This window comes from Glycine max, chromosome 12 (assembly GCF_000004515.6).
Source record: "Glycine max cultivar Williams 82 chromosome 12, Glycine_max_v4.0, whole genome shotgun sequence".
NCBI lineage: Eukaryota > Viridiplantae > Streptophyta > Magnoliopsida > Fabales > Fabaceae > Glycine > Glycine max.
Window position 1 is genome coordinate 5,919,204 of NC_038248.2, and position 22,675 is coordinate 5,941,878.

Below are 22,675 nucleotides of genomic sequence, written 5' to 3' on the forward strand. Positions count from 1 at the left end.
TAAGAATAATTAACTTTGTCTTTGACAAGATCATGAGCACAAAATTTTCAGGGCATGCAAAGCAACTCTCCCTACCTTCAACACAAAATTATCTCAATATAAGAAGAAATTAACAGCACATAATGCGAACTATGTTAATTTAGAACTGCCATTCTATTCCTGGGAATCCGAAACAGCTTCTTTTAAACATGACCTCATAATCTTCGCAAGCTTTGCACAAGCATCCAAACACAGCTGCATTCCCTGCATGTGGGAAGCTAAAATGTCACTAGAGTACGTTCCATCTCTATTCATTATATTATAATATGTCAATACAATGACCAATTTGGAACATTAGATGTGAAGACATTATATCTTTACATCGCACTAGCACCTCTATATAAATTGGAAATAGCCTTAACTCAATTCCAGTATTAACTTCGATCACATAAGTACCAGTAATCAGTAGGCACGGAAAAGGAGATACAAATAGATGATCAATTAGCAATACATATATGTAAACCTCAAAGCAGAAAACCTCAGGTGAAACGATTAAATGCTGTTTCTTGAAATCAGTAAAATGAAAAGGCATCCACACGACCACACCTATAAAGCCCAGACACTTGATACGATAAAGATGTGACACATAGGAAACTCTTGAAAAATCAAAATTTGATCTGGCCTAAATATGCTACCATGAATTTGTATATGCACCCACACACATTTTACATAAATGTACAACATTTGTAATGAGACATTGATGATTAGTGAATAGGATACAATAATGGTCAGAGAAGTGGGTGTAAACAGATGCTATGTGCAAGGCTCAAGGACTTTCAAGATTATTGATATTGTGATGCATGATTGGAAGTATAGAAGCAATGTGCAACATCCAGATGTGAGAAACCAGCGAGCCCTAGCCCATTCCCATTTTACTGTGACAGTGCTATGGGCAAAATGGTAACAGAAACTTTGGGTTAACACTACAACACAATCATTTCAATTGAAAATATCAAAGTGCCATCATATCTCAGACCGTACCTGAGTATGTATCCCAAAAGTTGGTAAAAAAAATTAAAAATAAACTAAATTGGCATATTATATGCATATCGTTGTTAGACATGCATTTGACACTATACTTTGCCAATTTGAGTATTTGGCTTTCATAGATCTAGACATAATTTCACAACTTCAAAATAGGCATTTAATAAATAAAAGATTTTAAAAAAATTTAAATAGGTAAACCTCGTTAATCTTTGGGGTGGACCATTCCCCAGTAACAGTGAGTTGGGTGATTTCATAGCGAGAAGGCATGCAAGTAATCATTAAGCTTCCATCTTGGCCATTTTCCTCCTCCAAAACAGGATCAATGACAAGGTTCTTATTAAAACATGACTGCAATCATTAGAAAATAATAATGAGACTTTCAGCAGCAATCACATCATGAAGGAACAATTTATGGGATAGTCATAATAGGTAAAAGGTCATTAGCCTTCATCATGATGATCTCATTTTATCATAATGATTTTTATGAAGAGGAACCTGGCATAAACAAGCCCAGAAGATCATCCAATAAAAATAGCACACACACTCATGCAATTATGCCAAAGAATTTGGTATCCACTGAAAAGTAGTTGGAAAAATAAAAATTGGTTTAAAAACATATTTCTAGGCTACAGAAGACAAAACACACATATATGAAAATATAATTTAATAATAGTGCATGAAATGTGTGATGTGGGTACCAAGTCAGAAATCATTAGAGAAAAGGAAATCAGATGATTTTATAGTAAATCAAAATTTCAAAATAAACTTAAAATGGTAGAAACAGATTATGCATCCTACAAAGCAAGTACATATTTAGTGACATTAGAGTGCAAATGTGAGCAAGATTCATACCACAGAAACTGAGGCAACAAGATCATACATCATTATTCCCGCATCTGCAAGGGCAAGGCTTGCACATGATATGACAACTGGGAGATCACCTGCAACACACTCACTAATATTATCACCTGCTATAAACTTACGATTTGCCAAAAGGTTTCAATTAAATGGGATCATTCATCATTACTTCTTCCATTATAAAATTCAAAGGAATAATACAGCATCTCAAACAAATCCATTACGAACCAGACTACCATAAATGACCACATCTTAATATCTACATTTAAGGTGTCCATAAAAAACTGCTAAATTATAGAAAATTGACATGACATTCATTAAAATAAATCATATGTTCGTTCTTTTTGACTTTGTGTACTTGGAAGCCTTTATCAAAGAATACATGAATTATACTAATCGCTATAGTAATTGATCATAAGAACATGGAAGCATTTCTCATCATAAGCAGCAAGGCCTCATACAACAGAAGCTACGGCTGACTTCTCTTACCTAAAGTCTACAAAAGTAATTGAACTTAAAGAAACTACTTTTATTAATCTCTGACAAGCTGTTGCCACCCCTAAAAGTATGGCAATAATCCCCACTGAAGCACCTGGCAGTGTGGCCTTGACCACAAAGTCTGCCCATGATATTCAAAGCCAGGGCAGGTGAAGTTCATTCATATGCATTGCCAATTGAACCACACCTCATGGTTAACTAAATGGAAATGTGTTGAAGCAAAATACCTTTTCGCATTTATGGAACAATAGAATAAACATAGCTTGAAACAAAGCAATCATTAAATGACAGCAAGGTAGATGAAAACACAAATAAACTTAGGCTTCCCTTTCTAGTGTTTTTAAGCAAATTTATATTCAGCACAATTTTGTCTGTTAATTTCAATCCATCAAAAACAATATCATGACAAATTAAATAGAAAATCAATATGAAATTGTATGTATGCTTACTGCCACTAGATTCCAGCACCAATGCAAAGACATCCACAGTTGTCTTGGGGAATGTTTCCAGTATTATTGCTCCCTCCAAAGCTTTATGAAGCATTGAACTGTACTCTTTGTGGTCTGAACCCTAACTTCGTGAGATATAATATATTAAAAGACTACTTCCAATAGCCATGAAGATGGAAGATGCAGAACACAACAGAAAAAAGCTACAAGTATAGCCTTTCATATACCTGCCCACGAATCGGAGTTGCAAACGTTGTAAAGCTGACATTGCAATTCAAACGCCCTATATCACTGTACATCATCGCCTTCTTGCTCTCTCTTGGCCCAAATCTAAATTAAGAAAAACAAACAAAATATCCCCATTAGGCAGAGAGCATAAAAACAACAAAGCCATAAGAAACAAACCTCAGAGAGGTAAATTAACTAAATGACACATTTGTGAGATAAAAGAGCCACTCACACTGATACAATGACCTTGGTATTTCCAACCTCAGCATAAGCAGATCCAGATGCAGCATTCACAGCACCAGTCCTGAAAACTGCAAGTCACCAAATATCAATGTGCTTATCAAAAACAATGCCACCAATCAACATTTCAAAGCAAATAAGTGATTCTAATGGTTCATTTCAAAAATCAGAAGCTGTTTAGTCTTCTGTTAGGTGCTTAGTTAATCAGTTTTGATGACAATTAGAGCTAGTTTCACACTGTTATTTTAGTTGCATTGATATACTCACTGTATATAATAAATAAACTCCTTCAATAAATGAAAATTGTGTTCATTTCTTGCCACACAGAGTTCTATAACATGGTATCAAAGTCTATCATAGATCCATTATTAGGACACTTGTCATATTATCCACACATCAAGCCCAAAAATGCTGGGCACAAGGGGATTTATTGGGAAAACCCAAGTTCCTTGTTGACTAGAGATAGTACCTGATAAGAACTTATAAAGCTTCTTACTAGCCAGTTTCGTAGGGATGAGTTGGGCACAAATCTATCAGTCCTACCAGCGCAATGTACAACATCGGGAATCTCAGTCCCTATCCCTTTCTCCAATAGGCACACATCTAGCATGAAAAACAGGAATTCACCCTTTCACAATAATTCCAGGCCATAATTGGACAGAACTAGGTACTCTAGATATGATCCTAGTGCCAAATGGACCAAGGTGACTCTTTGGACCAGAACCACCCCCATAAATAACTGCATCAATTTCAATTGTTATCCATGATCATCTATATTCCTTACAGGAAATGGAGCATCACCAATGTGCAAAGCACCATCTATCCTCAAATCTTTAGAATCTCACTGAAATTTGTTTATGTCAAGTACATTCCATGCACCATAGGTGGATCTTGTAGGAGGAGATGCCCTTTTCCAGTTTGGACCTGTCTGACTTTTAGAGCTTCCATCTCATGAAAATCAGGAACTGAGATATATGAGGTTCAAGACCTTGAGGATCAAAAGGTTGCATTAGAACATTAGGCCCAGCAATACCACCAGGTGTCAATTGTCCATGAAAATTATCTTGATTCATAGAACAATTATGTTTGTAGTGGTCGAATTAGATGCTCATCAACTAATATAGGCCATCTACTTCCAGGAAAAAAGACAGGGTAATCTTTGCCAGGTGCCAGCTCACTGCTTTGAACACATAATCGTTAATCGACCACTGCTTTGGCATGCCGAGCTTCACCAATGCCTCTAAATTCAACAAATGAATAATGTCTAGAAGGAAAACTCCTGATTCTCTCAATCTTACTTCACCAAATAGTATCATGGCATTGTGGAGCATTTGTCCATCAATTTGAATAGCATGAGGAAAAGCTATCCACAAAATGTTTCTCCGATTCGGTATGAAGCAGCATCGTAATCCGAAAACGGCATTAACAATAAAAACCTTCACAATTTAACACTATACCCATAACAATAAAAAAAGGCATTGTAGACTGTATCCACATGAAAACCTTAACACTGGCGAAGAAAACGAAGACTAATAACAATTTAATGAAAAAAAGAGCATATATTGAAATTACAAATGCATCGAGAAGAAATAAACAGAATGGTTGTTCAATTTGAAAGCGAGTGGGGGCTTACATGCGGGTCTGCACTGGTGGAAACTGCGGCCATCAGGTCGAGCCAAATCCTCATTGAAAAGCGATGGTTTCTTCTTATCGGTCGTCGGAGACGGCGAATATGTGGCCGGAGTTGATCCACCTTTGCCCGCCATTCCCAACACTGTAACTCTCTTCAGGTTTCTTCGCTATGGTGTATATATATGGCCAATAAAAGGCTGCCTTTTGGACTCGCGGAACTTCTGGCTCTGGGCCTCCACACCCACTTTCCAGCCCATCTACTTCACATTTTTTTTATGCACATAACTGTTGTAAATAAAATAAGAAAGACAATACGCCTATAGTAAATGGTTAACGATTTAAATTTGACTTTTATCAAAAATTTCTAAAGTAAAGACTATTTCAAGGAAACATTTTACTCTTCACTAAGATAAGATTAGTAGCTAGTGACAACTTTTAGTAATTTGTATATACTATAAGTTTAAATTCAATTATCATTCTTGTGCCAAAAAATGGTTTTAATTAAAAACATATAATATACTTAAAAAATTAAAGTGTATATCAAATTATTTTTATAGTATATATAAAATAATAAATACTTTTTACTAATAAATATGGTCTATTTCCCCATACTTAGTGATTTCAATGGGAGCATTAACAGTGAGAGCGGGTGAGATGAATGAACTGATGCTCATTTGGTCTTTTTACTCGGTTTCGAATTTAGACACTGTGAGTGAGTGATTGGGACGGAGCTTTAGTGCAGAGGACGGGGGGTGAAGGGGTCTGAATTATAACTTTCTTATTCTCTTTTTCTTTATGTATTTGAGGTTATAACGCAATATGCAGATGAATTTCAATTTCTCTTAATTGAAATTTGTCTTTTATTCAGTCAGTTAATAGATTATATATATTGTGCTTAATTTATTCATCATTTTTTTATCAAGAAATTTAACTTAATTGGTTTAGTAATAAATAAAATGTATAAATTAATATAAACTTCTGATATTATCTTTAATTCCTACCTATAAAAACAAAAATACTCAATGATTTCATAATGAAAAAAAAAATATATTCACTACACTAATTAAAATTTGCATTAAAAGCATTAATATTGAGTCTCGTGTTTCGTAAAAGCATTGATTATATATAAAGTACTGACTACCCTAATTAAAATTTGCATTAAAAGCTTCAAACTTACTAATCTCTATATTAATTGAGCAAGTTTGGTCTTAAATTTAGAATTTTTTTAACAAAGTGGCCTTTTCAAAAAGTTGGCAAACAAGTTATCTTTCGTATAAGAAACAAGTACTATTATCTTTGCTATTTTGTACATATAAGAAACAAATGAATAGAGTACTTTTTGTCCCAATAATAAAAAATAAAGATAATTTTTAAATATATTAATTACTTCGCTATTTTTTATATTTTTAATTTATTGTAAAGTCTATATACCTCAAGCAATCTTAGGGACAAACGGTTCTACTTGCTGATATTTCACTTACAAGCAGGTTTCCATTGTCATAATTTTCATGGCTTCCGAAAACCTTTTCCATTGTACTTCATTGGCTTTGCTTCTCTTATTTGGATTTTGGGCTTTCAGCGCCAATACTCGCACTCTCGAAGATGCTTCAATGCATGAGAGGCACGAGCAGTGGATGGCTCAGCATGGAAAGGTCTATAAGGACCATCATGAGAAGGAGTTGAGATACAAAATATTTCAGCAAAACGTGAAAGGCATAGAAGGCTTTAACAATGCGGGAAACAAATCTCACAAGCTTGGTGTCAATCAGTTTGCTGATCTCACAGAAGAGGAATTCAAAGCCATAAATAAACTCAAGGGTTATATGTGGTCTAAAATATCAAGAACATCCACGTTTAAATATGAACATGTGACAAAAGTACCAGCAACACTGGATTGGAGACAAAAAGGAGCTGTCACGCCCATCAAGAGCCAAGGCCTCAAGTGTGGTATGAACTTGATTACTCCTTTAAATTCACAATTAATTATGGGACTTAATTAATATGTATTTTTTTTTGTTTTACTTCCTACTTTCAAATAACAGAGTTAATTTATGACAAAATGTTTTTTTAAGAGTATGTTTTAAAACTCTCATCAACTAGTTATCAATTGTTATAGACATATGAAGATTTAAAAACATATATAATTTATAAACAAAAAATTACACACTATTATCTTATCAAATTTCTTAATGACACGACAGGAGGTTAATGGATTGTGAATGTCGTTATTATATATATATGTTGTGTGTGGGTAAATAGTCTATATATACATTGATGAAGAGTTTTTAGATCATCATTCAATTAGAAGTCTGTAGACACACACCCCCCTAATGAACTTTGCTTTATATTATTTTTTCGTTTAGGATCATGTTGGGCATTTGCTGCTGTGGCAGCAACAGAAGGAATCACCAAGCTGACTACTGGTGAATTGATCTCTTTATCAGAACAAGAACTTATTGATTGTGACACAAACGGTGATAATGGGGGTTGTAAATGGGGCATAATACAAGAAGCCTTCAAATTTATCGTGCAAAATAAAGGACTTGCCACAGAAGCATCTTACCCTTATCAAGCTGTTGATGGGACTTGCAATGCAAAAGTAGAATCCAAACATGTGGCTAGCATTAAGGGGTACGAGGATGTTCCTGCCAACAATGAGACTGCACTTCTCAATGCTGTTGCGAATCAACCAGTTTCTGTACTTGTTGATTCAAGTGATTATGATTTTCGATTTTATTCAAGTGGTGTCCTCAGTGGATCCTGTGGCACTACATTTGATCACGCTGTCACTGTTGTGGGGTATGGAGTAAGTGATGATGGAACCAAGTATTGGTTGATCAAGAATTCATGGGGAGTATACTGGGGTGAACAAGGATACATCAGGATAAAAAGAGATGTTGCTGCTAAAGAAGGCATGTGTGGCATAGCAATGCAAGCTTCTTACCCCATTGCATAATTGTTAAACTTCGTTACGACAACTTTTTAGACTTTCACTTTTAGTTTTTTCAATGGATCAAAATTTTAACTAAATCTTCTATAAATTATGTACCAGTACTAAGTCAAGAGAAGTCTATAATAATATCATTTCATAGGCCATCACTTATAAACTTTTTTTATTTTTTTTAGACTACATGTATTTTTTTTTTCTGAAGACAAATTTTGTTGATGCCTCACACAAGATACTAAAATTATCATGAGTGACAAAATTTTCCTTGTGAGTATTTAATGCAATGTATATTTAGGACTCCAACTCGAGATTTCTGATCAAACAAGAACAATTTCATATCAGCTGATACGCATGCTAAATGGTTATTTATAAATTTTTAAACCTAGGTTTCAAAACAAATATAATCTATCACCTCTTTGGCGTTAATATTGATGGTGTTTTTTAATTTATTTTTCGTATATTTACTTTAGCCAAAATTTATATGGTGTTTATATATATATATATATATATATATATATATATATATATATATATATATATATATATGAGTTTTACACTTTTTTCTTTTATTGGGAGTGTATTACCTACACCATAATTTTTTTATAAAAACTCATTAACCTTTTGTTTTACTAACAAATTTAACTAAGAAATATTTAAATAGTTTACTATTTATTTAAAAAAAATTAACAAATTTTGGAAAACAGCATAGGAGAAATTAATTTGTAGTAGATGAAAGGGAACTTTTAGAGAAAACAAAGGAGGAGATAATGAAAGGTAAACATAATATGTGAAGAAGGCTTCCTTTTGGTATCTGAAATTGACCAAACATTGTTTAAGGGTGTAACTTCCTCACATTGATTGTGGTTGTAACAGTTTCATTGTTACATTGGACAATTAGATGTAGGAAGGATGTATTAGAAGTTACATGCAAAGGAATATGTGAGATAATAACAATTCAGCAAATATAATGACATATCAAGTGAGTATGTTATTTAGGTGTGATTTAAAATAACTTATACGAGTGTGATCTATGTATTATCTAATGATATAATGTTATATGACTTATATCATCATATCAGATCATTTATTTAATCAAATTTAATAAAATATTATTTAATTAATTTTAAACTTATCTAATAAAAATATATGATCTAATTATATCTAATAAATTTATCTCCTAATTATCTTTTATCCAACATTAGATCAAATATATCTTTTATCAAGAGTATAACAAGTATATCTAATAAAAATATAATTAATCTTTTCGGATGATTTTAGTGTAATTATATTTAATATGATACTAAATGTTTTAAAAAATGATATATATATATATATATATATATATATATATATATATATATATTAAATAACAAAAATACTAAATACAAATTTAAAAATTTATAATTTAATCAAACCCGTGCATCACACGAATATAAAATTTAGTATTTATTTTTAATTTAAAATCATATAAAATAACTTTAAATAATTTTATGAATAAATACTATTTTTAAATAATATTTATATTATATATTTGAAATATTTATACTAAAAGTTAATTTAAATATAATTAGTTAATATATTTATTATAAATAATATTTTTTCTATATGTTTAAAAACTTTTTACACGAAACTTTTGTTAATTAATATTTATAAAATAAGGTTAAATATCCTTTTTATGTAATTATATAATAAAATTTTAATATTAACTTATTAAATATACTTTTATTACAAAAATATTACATGCAAAATCATATAAAAAATAAATTAATTTTTATATTGATGAAATTTTTTACATAAATACATTTGAATAAATTGTATAAGATTTGTTTCTCATACTTGTTTCCTTCTATTATAATAAAAAAATTAAATATTTGTAATTAATTTGATTAAAACATACACATGTGTGATAATAATTAATTTATTCAAATTTTAAATATATTTGTTCTAATTACCCTAATTATATTTAAATGATTTTTATGAACTAAAAAATAGAAAAAAAAATATTTACAATTTTTCTATCAAATGCATAATATTTTCCTTTCTAACTTGTTTACAATAAAAAAAATCAAGATAAAGATAAAATAAATATATATTTTGAAATTTTATTAGATATAATTGTTTGAATCTTGATAAAAGATATACTTGTTTTAATTTTGATAAAAGATATATTTATTCTAATGTTGGATATAAGTTAATTACGAGATCAATTTATTAGATATAATTGGATCATATTACTTTATTAGAAAAATTTAAAATTTATTAGATAATATTTAATTACAATTGATTAGACAATATTTTAATAAATTTGATTAGATGAAAATAGAATAGATAATATTTTTAAAAATTTGATTAAATGAATGAGAATTGTTCACTCCTATAATTAAAAAAAAAAAATTACCCAAATAACACAAACCAAAAATTATTTACACAAATGATACAAATCACTATTTAAGGTGAGAAATCGCCCCCTCCCCCAACTGATTTCTCACCTTAAATAATGATTTATATCATTTGTGTAAATAATTTTTGGATTGTACTATTTGGATAATTTTTTGTATTATGGGAATGAAAAACTCAAATAAATAATTTAATGTGACAAGATAAGTACGTGACATTATATGATTAAATAATACATAAGTCACACAAGTGTGAGTTATTTTCAAGCCACACAAAAATAACTACGATAAAAAACATATTGATTTGTAACTAGTATATTATAAATAGATTTTTATAAAAAAAAATGGTAAATTATACCATTCAACTTTTAATTATGCGTCCATGAGTACATTGATTTTGAGGAAGTTTTTGAAAGGTAAAACATAATTTCCTTCTATATAGATACACTACTAAAAAATTCACTTTTTAAGTCGGTTAAATTGTATATTTTATGACGGTTTTGAACCGTCATAAAATGAGGTGTCGTAAAAGGCAAAAAAGTTATAAAGACAGTCTAGAGCACCGTCGTTATATACGTCCCTTTCCACGACGGTTGTCATATAACCGTTGTAATATGTCGTTGCAATTTACGATGGTTATTAACTTAGCCATCTTAATATGCGTGTAATGTGACATGCCTTTTTACGACGGTTTTGGTATAACCGTCTTAGAAAGTTCAGCCTATTACGCCGGATCATAAGGAACCGTCTTTGTATTTGTCTATATTAAATGACTTTCTACGACGGTTGTTGGATAACCGTCGTAGTATGCAGTGTTTATTTTTTTTTGTTTTGTAATTTTTTTTGGTTTTTTTTTTTACTCTATTGTACCTTTAATCATTTTCAACATTGATGAGAACCAAAACTATCAAAATCATTTTCAACATAAATAAAATAATTAACTACAAGTGTGAAAAAAATCAATATATATGTATATATATCCATTACAATCTAACCCAGGAACAAATTTAGTTAAATTGTTAGAGATAAATATGATGCAAACAAATTCAAAGACATAATCACAACTAGAAGCATCACTAATCCCCATTTAAGTAGGCAATTTTAATGGTCACTTTGGATGCATCAGAAGGAAAAACATGACCTGGCTTGAGTGAACTTCTTACTGACTCCAATGCTCGGGAAGTTTGAAGAGCCATCTTGGCATGGAATTGTATACATGTCATAGCCATTTACACAAAAACAACAACAAAATCCTTAACTTAAACATATCATAGTCATCTATATGACAGTAAAAAAATATTTGGAACAGGAAATTAACAGTAGTTAAATCAAACAATAGAAGGGGGATATAAGGGGACAAGGGGGCTTTGCAAAGCTCTACAACAGAATAAATTATAAAAAATAGGCCAATAGTAAAAATTCCTATGATAATTACAACCTATCCGGGTTAATATTTTAAAGGCATATACATTGTCATGAATCATTAAAATAAATATGAAAATAGAAGTGCACAATGAGACCAAGAAATGTACCATGACATACGTTTAGCCTTAGATGTAACTATATTTGTAACCTTATCACCATTAAATAACTCTAGACCAATGTATAGAAATCTAAACCTTTTTATATGAACAGAGTAGAAGCAAAGATATTTGAGAATATATTTATAATTTATAACATAGGCTGACAATTGATAAGTAATTTTCTTTTTGTTTGTCAGTCATTTCTTTCAAGGAAAATGGATTCTCTAAGGATAACATAACTAAAATAATTAACAACTAAAGTGAGCGCTTCGGTCGTGTTTCGGTGTGTGAGAGTGAGCGCAATGGACGCTTAAGATGAACAATGTGCGTATCAAACCTCTGTCAACATGGGAGGACGTGTTTTCAAGGGATTTCTCTATAATCAAGGTCCTGAAAGTTTTTACAGTACTAGTGCAGTAGCGGAGGGTTCATCCAGTGGCACAAATCTCAAGTAAATGATAATACTGATCAGTTAAAGATAGGAGGAGCAGCAAAAAAATGAAAAGACGGGCTTCTTGTTTAGCCAAGGAAGCATGGATGCTTCAATAGTAGTTCAAATATAAATTATTGTTCTTTAATTGCAAAAAAGTTATATTCATCATGCTAAAATTTAAAATTAAAAAAATGCAAGAGACTGTATTAACATTGAAGTTAGAAACAAATGTTGACAACATTTTCTTAAACTTGATGAAAATTAAAAATAATTTTGAACTTGTAGAATATACATATTTTAATTAATTCTAACAATAATTTTTATATTAAAACGCGTTAGGATGAAAAACTTAATCTTTAAGATTTGCTAATTAAACGAGACTTAGATACTTGTTAAGAACTTTCTTTTTTGTTTAACCTAATCAAGAGGGAAAAGTGTTATTAATTAAATTATATGCAAATAACATTATATTAAAATTTAAATTACAATATAAGACTATTTTTAAATATCATAAGTTATTATAAATTTAAACTATTTTAATTATCATAAATTTTAAATATAATTTTCAAATTTAAAAATATTTAATTATTTTCAATTTAATTTATAATGAATTTATAAAAATTTATCTGATATGAATTTAATTTATAAAAATAAATACCAATTCCTGCACCAACAAGTCATTAACTTGATTTTTTAAGTAAAGTCTTATTCAAATCTTATCTTATTGAATGCATTAGTTAAAATACTGATATGAAAAAATAGCTTTTGTAATATTCGTTGATATATTATTGGTTTAAATTTTGTTTACACTGTTAAATAATTAAATAACATCTTTAATTTATTTTCTTAATTTTCTACAAGTATTCTTATTCAGAAGCAATTTTATTTGAGACACAGTTAGACACTAAATATAGATATTTTCTCAAAAGAATTCAAACATTGATTCATTATAGACTCAACTTGTATTTTAAATAAAGTATTTAAAATAAAAGTAATAAATAATAAAAAATTAAACATATAATAAAACGTTATGCTTGACTACTTCAAAAAAAATACATTATCAGACCGTGTTGGTCTAATTTATATTAATTTTCGTAAACCACAAGTACTAAATGATAACATAGCAATCAAAAACATCAATTCAATTTAATTTGTTAATTGGAAAGAAGAACACAACCAAGTCTGATGTAACATACGAAGGAGATTAGAGGCCGTAATGTGAATAATAGAAGAAAATCACATAATCATATCAGTTATTTAGCATCTATTTTTTTATTTGTCAAAAATATTGTGAGTTTTGTAACTTATTTAATATAGTGGCATACAATGTATATGCACAAAGAAACTAATTAATTAAACATACGTGTATGCATGTTCAGAATGCATAAAATTAAATACTAAAAGGAACCACACAAAAAGTTACATGCTTAATTATTCATGTTTTTTTTTTGTGGTGGGCTGCTTTAGAAAGGATGTCTCTTGAAAATATTATAGCTGCCTAATTAGTACATTAAATCTGACCCGTAACTGTATTAGGGGAGAAATCTAATCAGTACACATGCCATTTACGTAGTTACAATCATAATCGTAATTTATATCAAATTATTTAGAAAAAAATCAATTATTTCTTATATGATAATAAATATTTACTTTGAAAAATATGATAATTTAATATTTATATTTTTAAAAATGTAAATTATTAAAATACTGTGAGATAAGAGTCTATTAGCCTCTCCTTCCATCCCCTTGTGCCCTTCGAAATTGATTCTTTGTATCTTTGTCACAACACAATTTAATATTAGATAAGTTGACTTAACAAAAACATAGAGTTTACATACACAAGGTTTCCAAGAAATCATACCTCATGGATACTGCATTAAATGTGGAGCGCAGAGAATCAGAAAGTGATTGTTCTGATGGATGTGCTCTGTCTTGGCTTGCAGGAAAAGAATGAGAGGCAAAACTTCTACAAGGAAGTAAATATACAACATATAACTTCACATGCACACTAATAATGATAACAAGAAAAAAAATATTAGAGTCTAACTACCTATCATTAGAGTGAATTCCTTGAAGATTTGTTGTTGCGACGGTAGAGGCAGAAGTTAAAAAAGAACTCCGAATTTGAACATAGGGGATCTGCTGTCGTGATGATTGCTCATTTCCATCCAATGTAAGTGGGGTAGATGGACTTCCTAAAGCAATTGCAGCTGGTTCACTTCCCCCTCCTGCAGCTGATGGTGGTGCACTAGGCTGAGTTGAGTATACTAAGAAGTGTGAACGGCCATGATCAGAAACTTCCAATATATTAATATATATGGAAATAACAACATTTTCAACAGTGAACATGGCCCCTAGCCATATACAAAATCCAGACAACACATACACAGATGAATAGGGATAGAACCATATCCATCAAACTATTTCAAAAGTTCTTATTTCTATTTTGCTTTCATTTAGAGCTGCTACCAATTTTGTAGGTGGTTAGTATATCACCTTGTCCAAAACAATGCATTTATTAGACTTCAAGTTCTAACTTTTCATGAGAATGCCGAAAGCTAGAAGCCATTTTAATACACAGGAACCAATTGAACCAAAAATATATTACCCTATGACAACATAGAGGTAAAAATAACACTAAATATCTTTGTTTTGTGAAAGACACACATGAAAAAATATTAAAACTTACCATTCAAGAATGCACTGCAGGTGGAACTCATGCTTGCAATTAGTGACCTGAAAACAAATACAAGGAAAAGGAGTAAATAAATGTTTTTCAAATGAAGCCATCCCTGCCTATAATTCTATGTCAAAAGGAAAGAGGAAAGCGAAAAAGCTGCATATTACAGTGGCAGGATCACTTTTGCAAAAATCTTCAAGGCATATGCTGCAAGCATCATCACAAGCTTCTTGAACCCCTTTCCACAAAGGTTGCTGCTGATGTCATATGACTTTTAGTCTTGCCTTCCATTTCCGGAACCTATATTTTTCACAGTTCAGAGTCAGATGCAATATTTCGCAAGTGATACTCTTGAGTGCATAATATTTCCAGCAAACACTGATGGATGTTCATTCAGAGCCATTATCCAAACACAGTCTCCATAAGTAAACTTAAAATCCAGAAAATACCTCAAATTACTTAATGAATCAGGGGATAACTGACAAGGAAATGATGCAATGACATTACTAGCCTAATTCTGTTTTGAAAAAATCCCAACTAGTTCAAGCTAAGTGCACAACCCCTCCCTGTGAACAATTGCAGCCAATGCAACAACAATTTCAGTTGTGAGACCCTAAAACCCTTGATGCTACAATCACAATTGCAGTTTGTGCATATTGGAGAGCCTAAAAAAACACCAGAAAACACAAAAACACAGAATCAAAAAACCCCTCCAAAAGAAAGTCATAAAATAAAATTCCACACGCAAAAAAAAAAAAGTAAAGCTTTAAAAAGATGATTTTTTTCTTAAATGAAAACATCATCCTACAATTCAAGCTCTTGAATCAGCTGATGAGTGTGTCGGTGATAGCATTTTTTCCTTGGTGGGTTGTCGGCAGCATCAAAATCATCACCAGAACCACCATCCATGTTGTCACTTCCAGATCTGCTTTCATGCACCTCTTCCCGGTTCCTTCTCAAACCATTCTGCTCGAAATTCTCGGGCATTAATCTGTTCACATCCCTTTTTCCATCTATATCACTTTGCTGCGTTTTCCCAAAACAAAACAAGAAAAAGAAAAGTAGGTAAATAGAACCAACCAAAAAAAGTACTTATAAGAAGGAAAAGGTAAAAAGGGTATGAATGAATCTCACAAGTGCAAGAGAAAGGCCAGGGGAGTTGAACATGGATTTAGGGCTCTGCTGTGTTACTTGGGATCTCGTTGGAATTGGAATCGAAATTGGGGATTAGGGTTTGGGACGAGGAATCCAATGTGCGTGTTGTGTTATTGAATCGAATCGCTTGGGTTGGGTTATTGTATTGTTTGGGATGAGGAATCGGACCTGAAAGTGATTCCGCCAAGACTCGACTGAAGTCGAAAATATGCTTTGACTTTGCAACGTGTTCGTTTCGAAACTAACCAAAAAACCCAGATGTACGATAGATGAACCAAGCGAACTCGAACCACCAAAAAATCCAGGCAGCCGACCACGGTGACAACGAGGGACAATAGAGGTATGGCAGACGGCGAGCGGCACGGCGGATGGCGACAAGGATGCAGAGGCACGACGGGAGGGCAAGAGAAGCAAGCTTTTCAGGGAGGTGGACAGCGTGCGCGTGACCTAGTCCCTTTTAAATTTTTACACAATGAACAAAGACGGTCATAGACCAGGACCGTCCTTGTATTCATTCAACCTATTTACAAAATTGCCATCATGTGAGTTTCTAAGACGTTTCCTTATGACCGTCTTAGAACCCGCGACGTAAATAACAATTTTAATGACATTAATTACAAAAATACCACCACGTTGTTTTCTAAGGCGGTTCTACAGAAACCGTCTTAGAATAGCTGTCGTAGAAATTTGTTTTTGTAGTAGTGATAGATATAATAAACAAGTATAATTATACATGATATTTTTGTACAATTGTGGTACAAGGTTTGAATCTACCACTTGTAATTTCTTCAAACCTATAAATATCAGTATTAACACACACTTCTGATGGTTTGTACTTATATATATTGAACAAGGAACTTGTACATGAAATATATAATAGTAAGAAAGCAATTATGCACTGGGGTAAGAAGCCAACATCGCTATGCCACACAAGCCTTCTTTAGCAGCAACATCTCTTTGCATCCTAATGTATCCTTTTTCACCCCACTTAACTCCCCATGAATTCTTGACCAACCAATACTTAGTTCCATCATCACCTACTCCATACCCCACAGAAGTGACACCATGATCCAAGTTAGTGCCACATGATCCAGTGAACACACCACCTGAATAAAATTGAAACTTAAAACCGCTAGCTTCAATAGCTACAGAAACAGGTTGATTAGCAACGGCTTTGAGCAGTGCACTCTCACTGTTGGCAGGGACATCCTCGTACCCCTTAATGCTACCTGCATGGTTACCATCTGCTTTTGCATTGCATGTTCCATCAAAACCCTCATAAGGGTAAATGGCTTCTGTGGCAAGTCCTTTGTTTTGCAAGATAAATTTGAAGGCATCGTCCATTAGACCCCCTTCACAACCTTGGTCCACACCCTTTGTGTCACAATCAACAAGCTCTTGTTCTGATAAAGAGATCAATTTTCCAGTTCTCAGCTTGGTGATTCCTTCTGTTGCTGCCACAGCAGAAAATGCCCAGCAACATCCTAAATGGTAAATAAAAACAAAGCAAAGTTCATTAGATCGGGTTTGAATAAATTTCTCTATAAACATTAATTATAAAAAAAAAGATAAAGTAAATTGAACTTCTCAAGTTAAAATCAATTCATGCTCTTAATTTTTATTAAAATTATTTGGTTTAAACTTGTTTTTAATTTTTGAAAAAGTTATAGATTTTACATTGGGTTCCTAACAATTTTTTTCTTTATTTTGGCCCTTATATTGTTGTTTCTTTAAGAATGATTAGAATTTTTTATTTTACTGTTATTTTTAATGAAATAACGAAAAATTTAATATCATGTTAATTTTTCACCGAATTGAAAAGAACTGTTTTAGAGGAGAATTGAAACAAAAACGTGAAGAAAATTTTTTGAAGAAAAAGTTGAAAATTAAAATAGTTCATTTAATGCGCAACAGTACAAAGAAAGTGCACGAAGAAGTCTAAAGACGCTCTTAACACGAATTCCGCGCTAAGCGCATGATCACTGTTATACTCGTTAAGCCCAAAAGGTTCGCTTAATTAAAGAAAAACACATTGATGATTGTGATATAAAAAAAATTCAGAAACCAAATTAAAGAAAAATCCAAAAAATATTTCAAGCCCTACTTAATATAGCCAACATAATAGAAGAGACAAAATAGAAAAAAAAGTCAGAAATGTAAAATTCATAAAATTTCTAGGAATCAAAGCTAAGAAAAATTTATTATGGACCAAATATAAAATATGTAAATTTTTCAGATAAAAAAAATATATTTAAACTAGATTATTTTTATTTAATTAACTTCTTGAAGAGAAAAGGTAAACATAATTATAACTGTTGAGTACTTGTTAAATTCAGATCATCATCAAATTCAAACACATACCACATTGGCCTTGGTCCTTGATGGGTGTGACAGCTCCTTTTTGTCTCCAATCCAATGAAGCGGGCACTGCTGTCACATTTTCATACCTAAATGTGGTTGTCCTTGTTCTTTTGGAGCACACATGACCCTTGAATCTATTTATGGCTTTGAATTCCTCGTTTGTGAGATCAGCAAAATGGTTTATGCCTAGTTTGTAAGGTTTTTTCCGGCATTGTTAAAGGCTTCTATGCGTTGCACGTTTTCCATGAATATCTGGTATTTCTGTTCTTTCTCATAAGAATGCTTGTAGACTTTTCCATGTGTAGCCATCCACTGCTCATGCCTCTCACGCATTGGAGCATCTTCAAGAGTGCGAGCATTGGCCTCAAAAGCACAAAATGCAAAGATAAGAAACAAAGCCAAAGTGCAATGGAATAGTTTTTTGAAAGCCATGGCAGTGACAATTGGAAACTACACTAACACTGCCTTGGTAAAATGTCAGAAAGTTGAGGTACTGGTCCCTAAGATCACTTGAGATATATATACACACACATTTGAAGACTCGTTTGTGTTCTAATTTCTTAACAAACCACGCACGTGCATGAGAAAGTTAAATTTTCTGACTACGACCCATAACGCTTTAATGTGATGAACCATTGATATTAAAGTTTCATCGGTGTACGTAATTACATATTGAAATCAATCAGTGTTTATGATAAGAAAGATTTTTGTAATATCATATATTCTCATGTTGCACAAAATGCAGACTGCTGAGCCAACGTAGTTGAGTGGAATTAGAATAGAAGTTTTGTCAACTATATAAACAAATCAATTATATAATACTTTCAATTTTATTTTTATTTTAGGTCTTTAATAAAAAAATTATTATATTGAATTATTGATATATAAAAAAAATTGTTTTAAACTTTTATCATTTGGTGATGTGAGACGTTAAAAATAATTTTTTTTAAATATACATTAATAAATGATAGGAAAAATCATAATACTCTACTTGATTTATAGGAAAATCATATTATACAAGATATATTGATAACTTCATATTTTTTTATCATCACGATGATTTTGGTGTGAAATATCATCATCAACTTTATTTATGACTAATCTTCATAATTGACTTATCACCTTTAGTGAGATAGTTTCTCCCAAGTTCTAACCATAATTTTTTCTATCTATAAGACTTGAATAATATGAGACCTTGCTTAAGGAGATCAAATCTAATATTACTAAGACCAATAACTTGTTAATTTTTTGCAATGCATATGCTTTCATTGATCAAAATATTAAAATATTTAATACTAATAATAGTATAACTTTTCAAATATTGACCATTAAAAATAAGTTTACATTATTTGATAATTATATTTATATACCTTTATTTAAATAGTTATTAAAAAATAATCTTTAATTAAATATATTTTTCATAAATAAATATAAATTAAGTGAGATAATTTTAAAAATATATAAGAAATAAAATTAATATAAACATGATTAGTATGATAAATTTGTAAATAAAATATACATATTTATAAGTTCAATTTGAATTAAATTGTATCGATTTTCAAAATTAAACTGACGATCCAATTTAATAAAAGATTAATTTTATTTTGGTTTGAGTTTATTCTATTTTTGGTTTTATTATATCAAATTGATTTATGTTTGTAAACATTATGTCGCGAAGTAGCTCTATACTTCAGTTTTTCACTTTCTCTTAAATTTACACCAACTTCAAGTCTTCAACTCTTATTCTTTTAATTCCTCAAATGAATAAGATTCAGTTACACCGCACAAAATAGTTACTCAATATAATGAGTCACTTTTATGCAATACAATGTAAAGTTCTTGCCACCTCAATAAGTTATTTCACAAACACTTGTTGATTTCTCTAATAATGTTTAAAATATTTTTATATCTCGCAAAAATTAATTCCACATCTTTTAAAAAAATATTAGATTATTGATTTTATTTTTTAATCATATGTAATATTTTAAAATTAAAATATTTTCTAACTATAAAATCTAAAGTGATCCAATGATCATCTAGGTAAGTGACATGTCTAAGTAAGTTTGGTAAACAAATAGAAAATAAGATAAATGGACACTCGTAATATTAGGGGTGGATAAACGGACTCAGGTCTATGTATTGGTCTGCGGGGTCCGCGGTCCGCGCCGGTAACGGACCAATTTTTTTAAACAGTCTATGGTTATATCATATTTTTGGACTCGTCCCGCTTAACTCGCGGACTATGCAGGTTTGGCCTGCGGGATCCACAGATTGCCCGCATTAGGATTTTATTGCTTCAAATATGGAATCATTTGTTATTGGAGATGTTTAAGTTTCATATTTTAGATTTATTGCTTGAATTATCTTTTGTTAAGATATTATTTATTTTATTGATGTAATTGACTAATTGTTAAGATTTTATTTATATTTGTATTGAACTTAATTTGATTGTATTGTATTTTTATTGAAATTAAAATTCTTTTAAAATTAGGCCTGCGGACTGGTCCGTTTGACCCATGGGGTCTGCGGAGCAGGACAAATCCATTTACTTAGTTCGTATAAGAATGCGAGACGGGCTGACCCTATCCATTGCCAATGCGAGCGGACTAGCCCGCTCACCCACCCCTACTTAATATTATTAGACACCTAGTGAAAAAGTATATATAGATGTTATAGGATTTATGATATAATAGAAAAAAGAAAAACTGCTTGTGGATGTTAATGTTCAAGTATCATTGTTCAAACAAATAATGCTGAGGCATAACAAGTCTAGTAAACAAATAATGTTTTAAGGCATAACCCACCAAAAATGTATTCTCCCTAATATTATGGCTGGATGCATTTGACACAAAATGAGACAAATTAGCATCTTAATTATCAGCTAAAGGAAAAATTATAAAACAGCTGCAAAATGTTTTGTAGAGAACATGTTAACTTCTCTAGATGATGCTCAGTTACATATAGTTCTTAGAGAAGCAGAAGTGGCTATATATGCTAATATCTTAGACAATTATTGGATAATATTTAGCATTTGTTGAAGAGGTGAGAAAGAGAACTCTCTTGTGTCTTTTTCTCTGAAGGATTGAAAATAGATCCGTTTAAAATACTAATATTAGTAAGACTGATCAATTGCTTTCTTGGTCCGGTCAAACATAAAGTCCCAAAACTTGTGCAAAGAGAATGGTCTTAAGATGAATCCAAGAAATAGGCCGGGGACCCGAAAGTGTTGCTTCTACGTTAATTTGTAAGTTCTACTTTCTAACTAACATTAGAGCATGGAGGCTTATAGAGGTTTCTTATATTATACATGCGTGTACGTTGAATGCCATGATACCATCCTTTTCTTAAGTCACACCTCAAACCATTCAGATACGGATATAGTATCACAGACGACACCCCTAACTATTAACTAACTCAGGTATGTGTCTATACAATCTCTTTTCACTTGACTAAAATTGATAACTAACTCAGGTATGTAGCCTAACACACTCTTTATTAATTAAAAATTTGTTAGAAAATCACAAGAATCGATTTCATGTATAAGATAATTTTTGTCATTTTCACATTAATTTGTCCATCTATATAAATGCACGAGATAATTTTCTACAGTAGTTTTTTTTTTATCTATATATAGGAATTGATTTCATGTATAAGAAAATTTGCAATAATTCAAACACATTCCTCAACCAATTAAACTAAATTTTCTTGATAATCAATCCCCACAATGTGATTGTTAACTTAACACATATTATTTGCTAAAACAACATTACAAAAACTGTAGCCTATCAAATATCAACATACATATAACATATCAAATATTAAGAAAAAAAGAGGACCATATAGATCATTGATTTGAATCCTGATCATGAATAAAAAATTTTAGAGTGTACAAACCATAGTTTCATTTAAGGGTAAATACTAATTTTCGTCCTTAAATGTGTAAAGTGTTGACAAATTCATCTATGAAAGATGAAAATTTAAATTTGTCCCGAAAGTGAAAAAAGTACAACAAATTCATTCATCCATTAACTTTTATTTGTTGTCATTAAAGAAAGAGTCTACGTGACACAAAGAGATTAAAATGCCACAAAAATAATTGTCAACATGATTGCTGAATAGATTAAACCAAAATGTCAGTAAGTTTTCATTGGACTAATTTGTCAAACATCAAATTTCATTTCATTTAAGGGTAATATATAATTTAATGTTCATCTTTAATCCTTTTTATTGTTACAAGCATAATATTATA

General features: G+C 31.0%; 3 protein-coding genes and 1 pseudogene across 3 annotated transcripts; 1 reads left to right on the forward strand and 3 right to left on the reverse strand.

Annotated features, from left to right (window-relative positions):
* Positions 1–5,098, reverse strand: LOC100816271 (exosome complex component RRP41-like). The gene is made up of 7 exons (XM_003539721.5): positions 4,933–5,098; positions 3,292–3,370; positions 3,059–3,161; positions 2,832–2,952; positions 1,879–1,967; positions 1,225–1,374; positions 1–243 (listed from the first exon to the last, which is right to left on the reverse strand). The coding sequence occupies exons 1-7, from the start codon at positions 5,063–5,065 to the stop codon at positions 154–156; spliced, it is 765 nt and encodes a 254-aa protein (XP_003539769.1). The 5' UTR covers positions 5,066–5,098; the 3' UTR covers positions 1–153.
* A 1,341-nt stretch (positions 5,099–6,439) lies between these two features.
* Positions 6,440–8,206, forward strand: LOC100816790 (senescence-specific cysteine protease SAG39). Its single transcript, XM_003539722.5, has 2 exons — positions 6,440–6,878; positions 7,295–8,206. Exons 1-2 carry the CDS (start codon positions 6,440–6,442, stop codon positions 7,885–7,887), a joined length of 1,032 nt encoding a protein of 343 aa, XP_003539770.1. The 3' UTR covers positions 7,888–8,206.
* A 4,693-nt stretch (positions 8,207–12,899) lies between these two features.
* Positions 12,900–16,526, reverse strand: LOC102659541 (uncharacterized). Its single transcript, XM_006592198.3, has 6 exons — positions 16,045–16,526; positions 15,719–15,936; positions 15,078–15,210; positions 14,920–14,966; positions 14,281–14,497; positions 12,900–14,196 (listed from the first exon to the last, which is right to left on the reverse strand). The coding sequence occupies exons 3-6, from the start codon at positions 15,128–15,130 to the stop codon at positions 14,061–14,063; spliced, it is 453 nt and encodes a 150-aa protein (XP_006592261.1). The 5' UTR covers positions 15,131–15,210; positions 15,719–15,936; positions 16,045–16,526; the 3' UTR covers positions 12,900–14,060.
* Positions 16,527–16,956: 430 nt separating this feature from the next.
* Positions 16,957–18,858, reverse strand: LOC100817336 (senescence-specific cysteine protease SAG39-like; annotated as a pseudogene).
* Between the last annotated feature and the right edge of the window lie 3,817 nt (positions 18,859–22,675).

Excerpts from the sequence above, each read along its gene's own strand:
- LOC100816271 (XM_003539721.5), bottom strand. The coding sequence starts at position 5,065 with ATGGCGGGCAAAGGTGGATCAACTCCGGCCACATATTCGCCGTCTCCG. Across the intron at positions 3,162-3,291 it reads ACCAAGGTCATTGTATCAGT|ATTTGGGCCAAGAGAGAGCA; the intron begins GTGAGTGGCTCT and ends TTCTTAATTTAG. Across the intron at positions 244-1,224 it reads CCACCCCAAAGATTAACGAG|GGAATGCAGCTGTGTTTGGA; the intron begins GTTTACCTATTT and ends TCCCACATGCAG.
- LOC102659541 (XM_006592198.3), bottom strand. The coding sequence starts at position 15,130 with ATGATGCTTGCAGCATATGCCTTGAAGATTTTTGCAAAAGTGATCCTG. Across the intron at positions 14,498-14,919 it reads CTGCAGTGCATTCTTGAATG|TATACTCAACTCAGCCTAGT; the intron begins GTAAGTTTTAAT and ends CACACTTCTTAG. Across the intron at positions 14,197-14,280 it reads GGAATTCACTCTAATGATAG|AAGTTTTGCCTCTCATTCTT; the intron begins GTAGTTAGACTC and ends ACTTCCTTGTAG.
- LOC100816790 (XM_003539722.5), top strand. The coding sequence starts at position 6,440 with ATGGCTTCCGAAAACCTTTTCCATTGTACTTCATTGGCTTTGCTTCTC. Across the intron at positions 6,879-7,294 it reads GAGCCAAGGCCTCAAGTGTG|GATCATGTTGGGCATTTGCT; the intron begins GTATGAACTTGA and ends TTTTTCGTTTAG.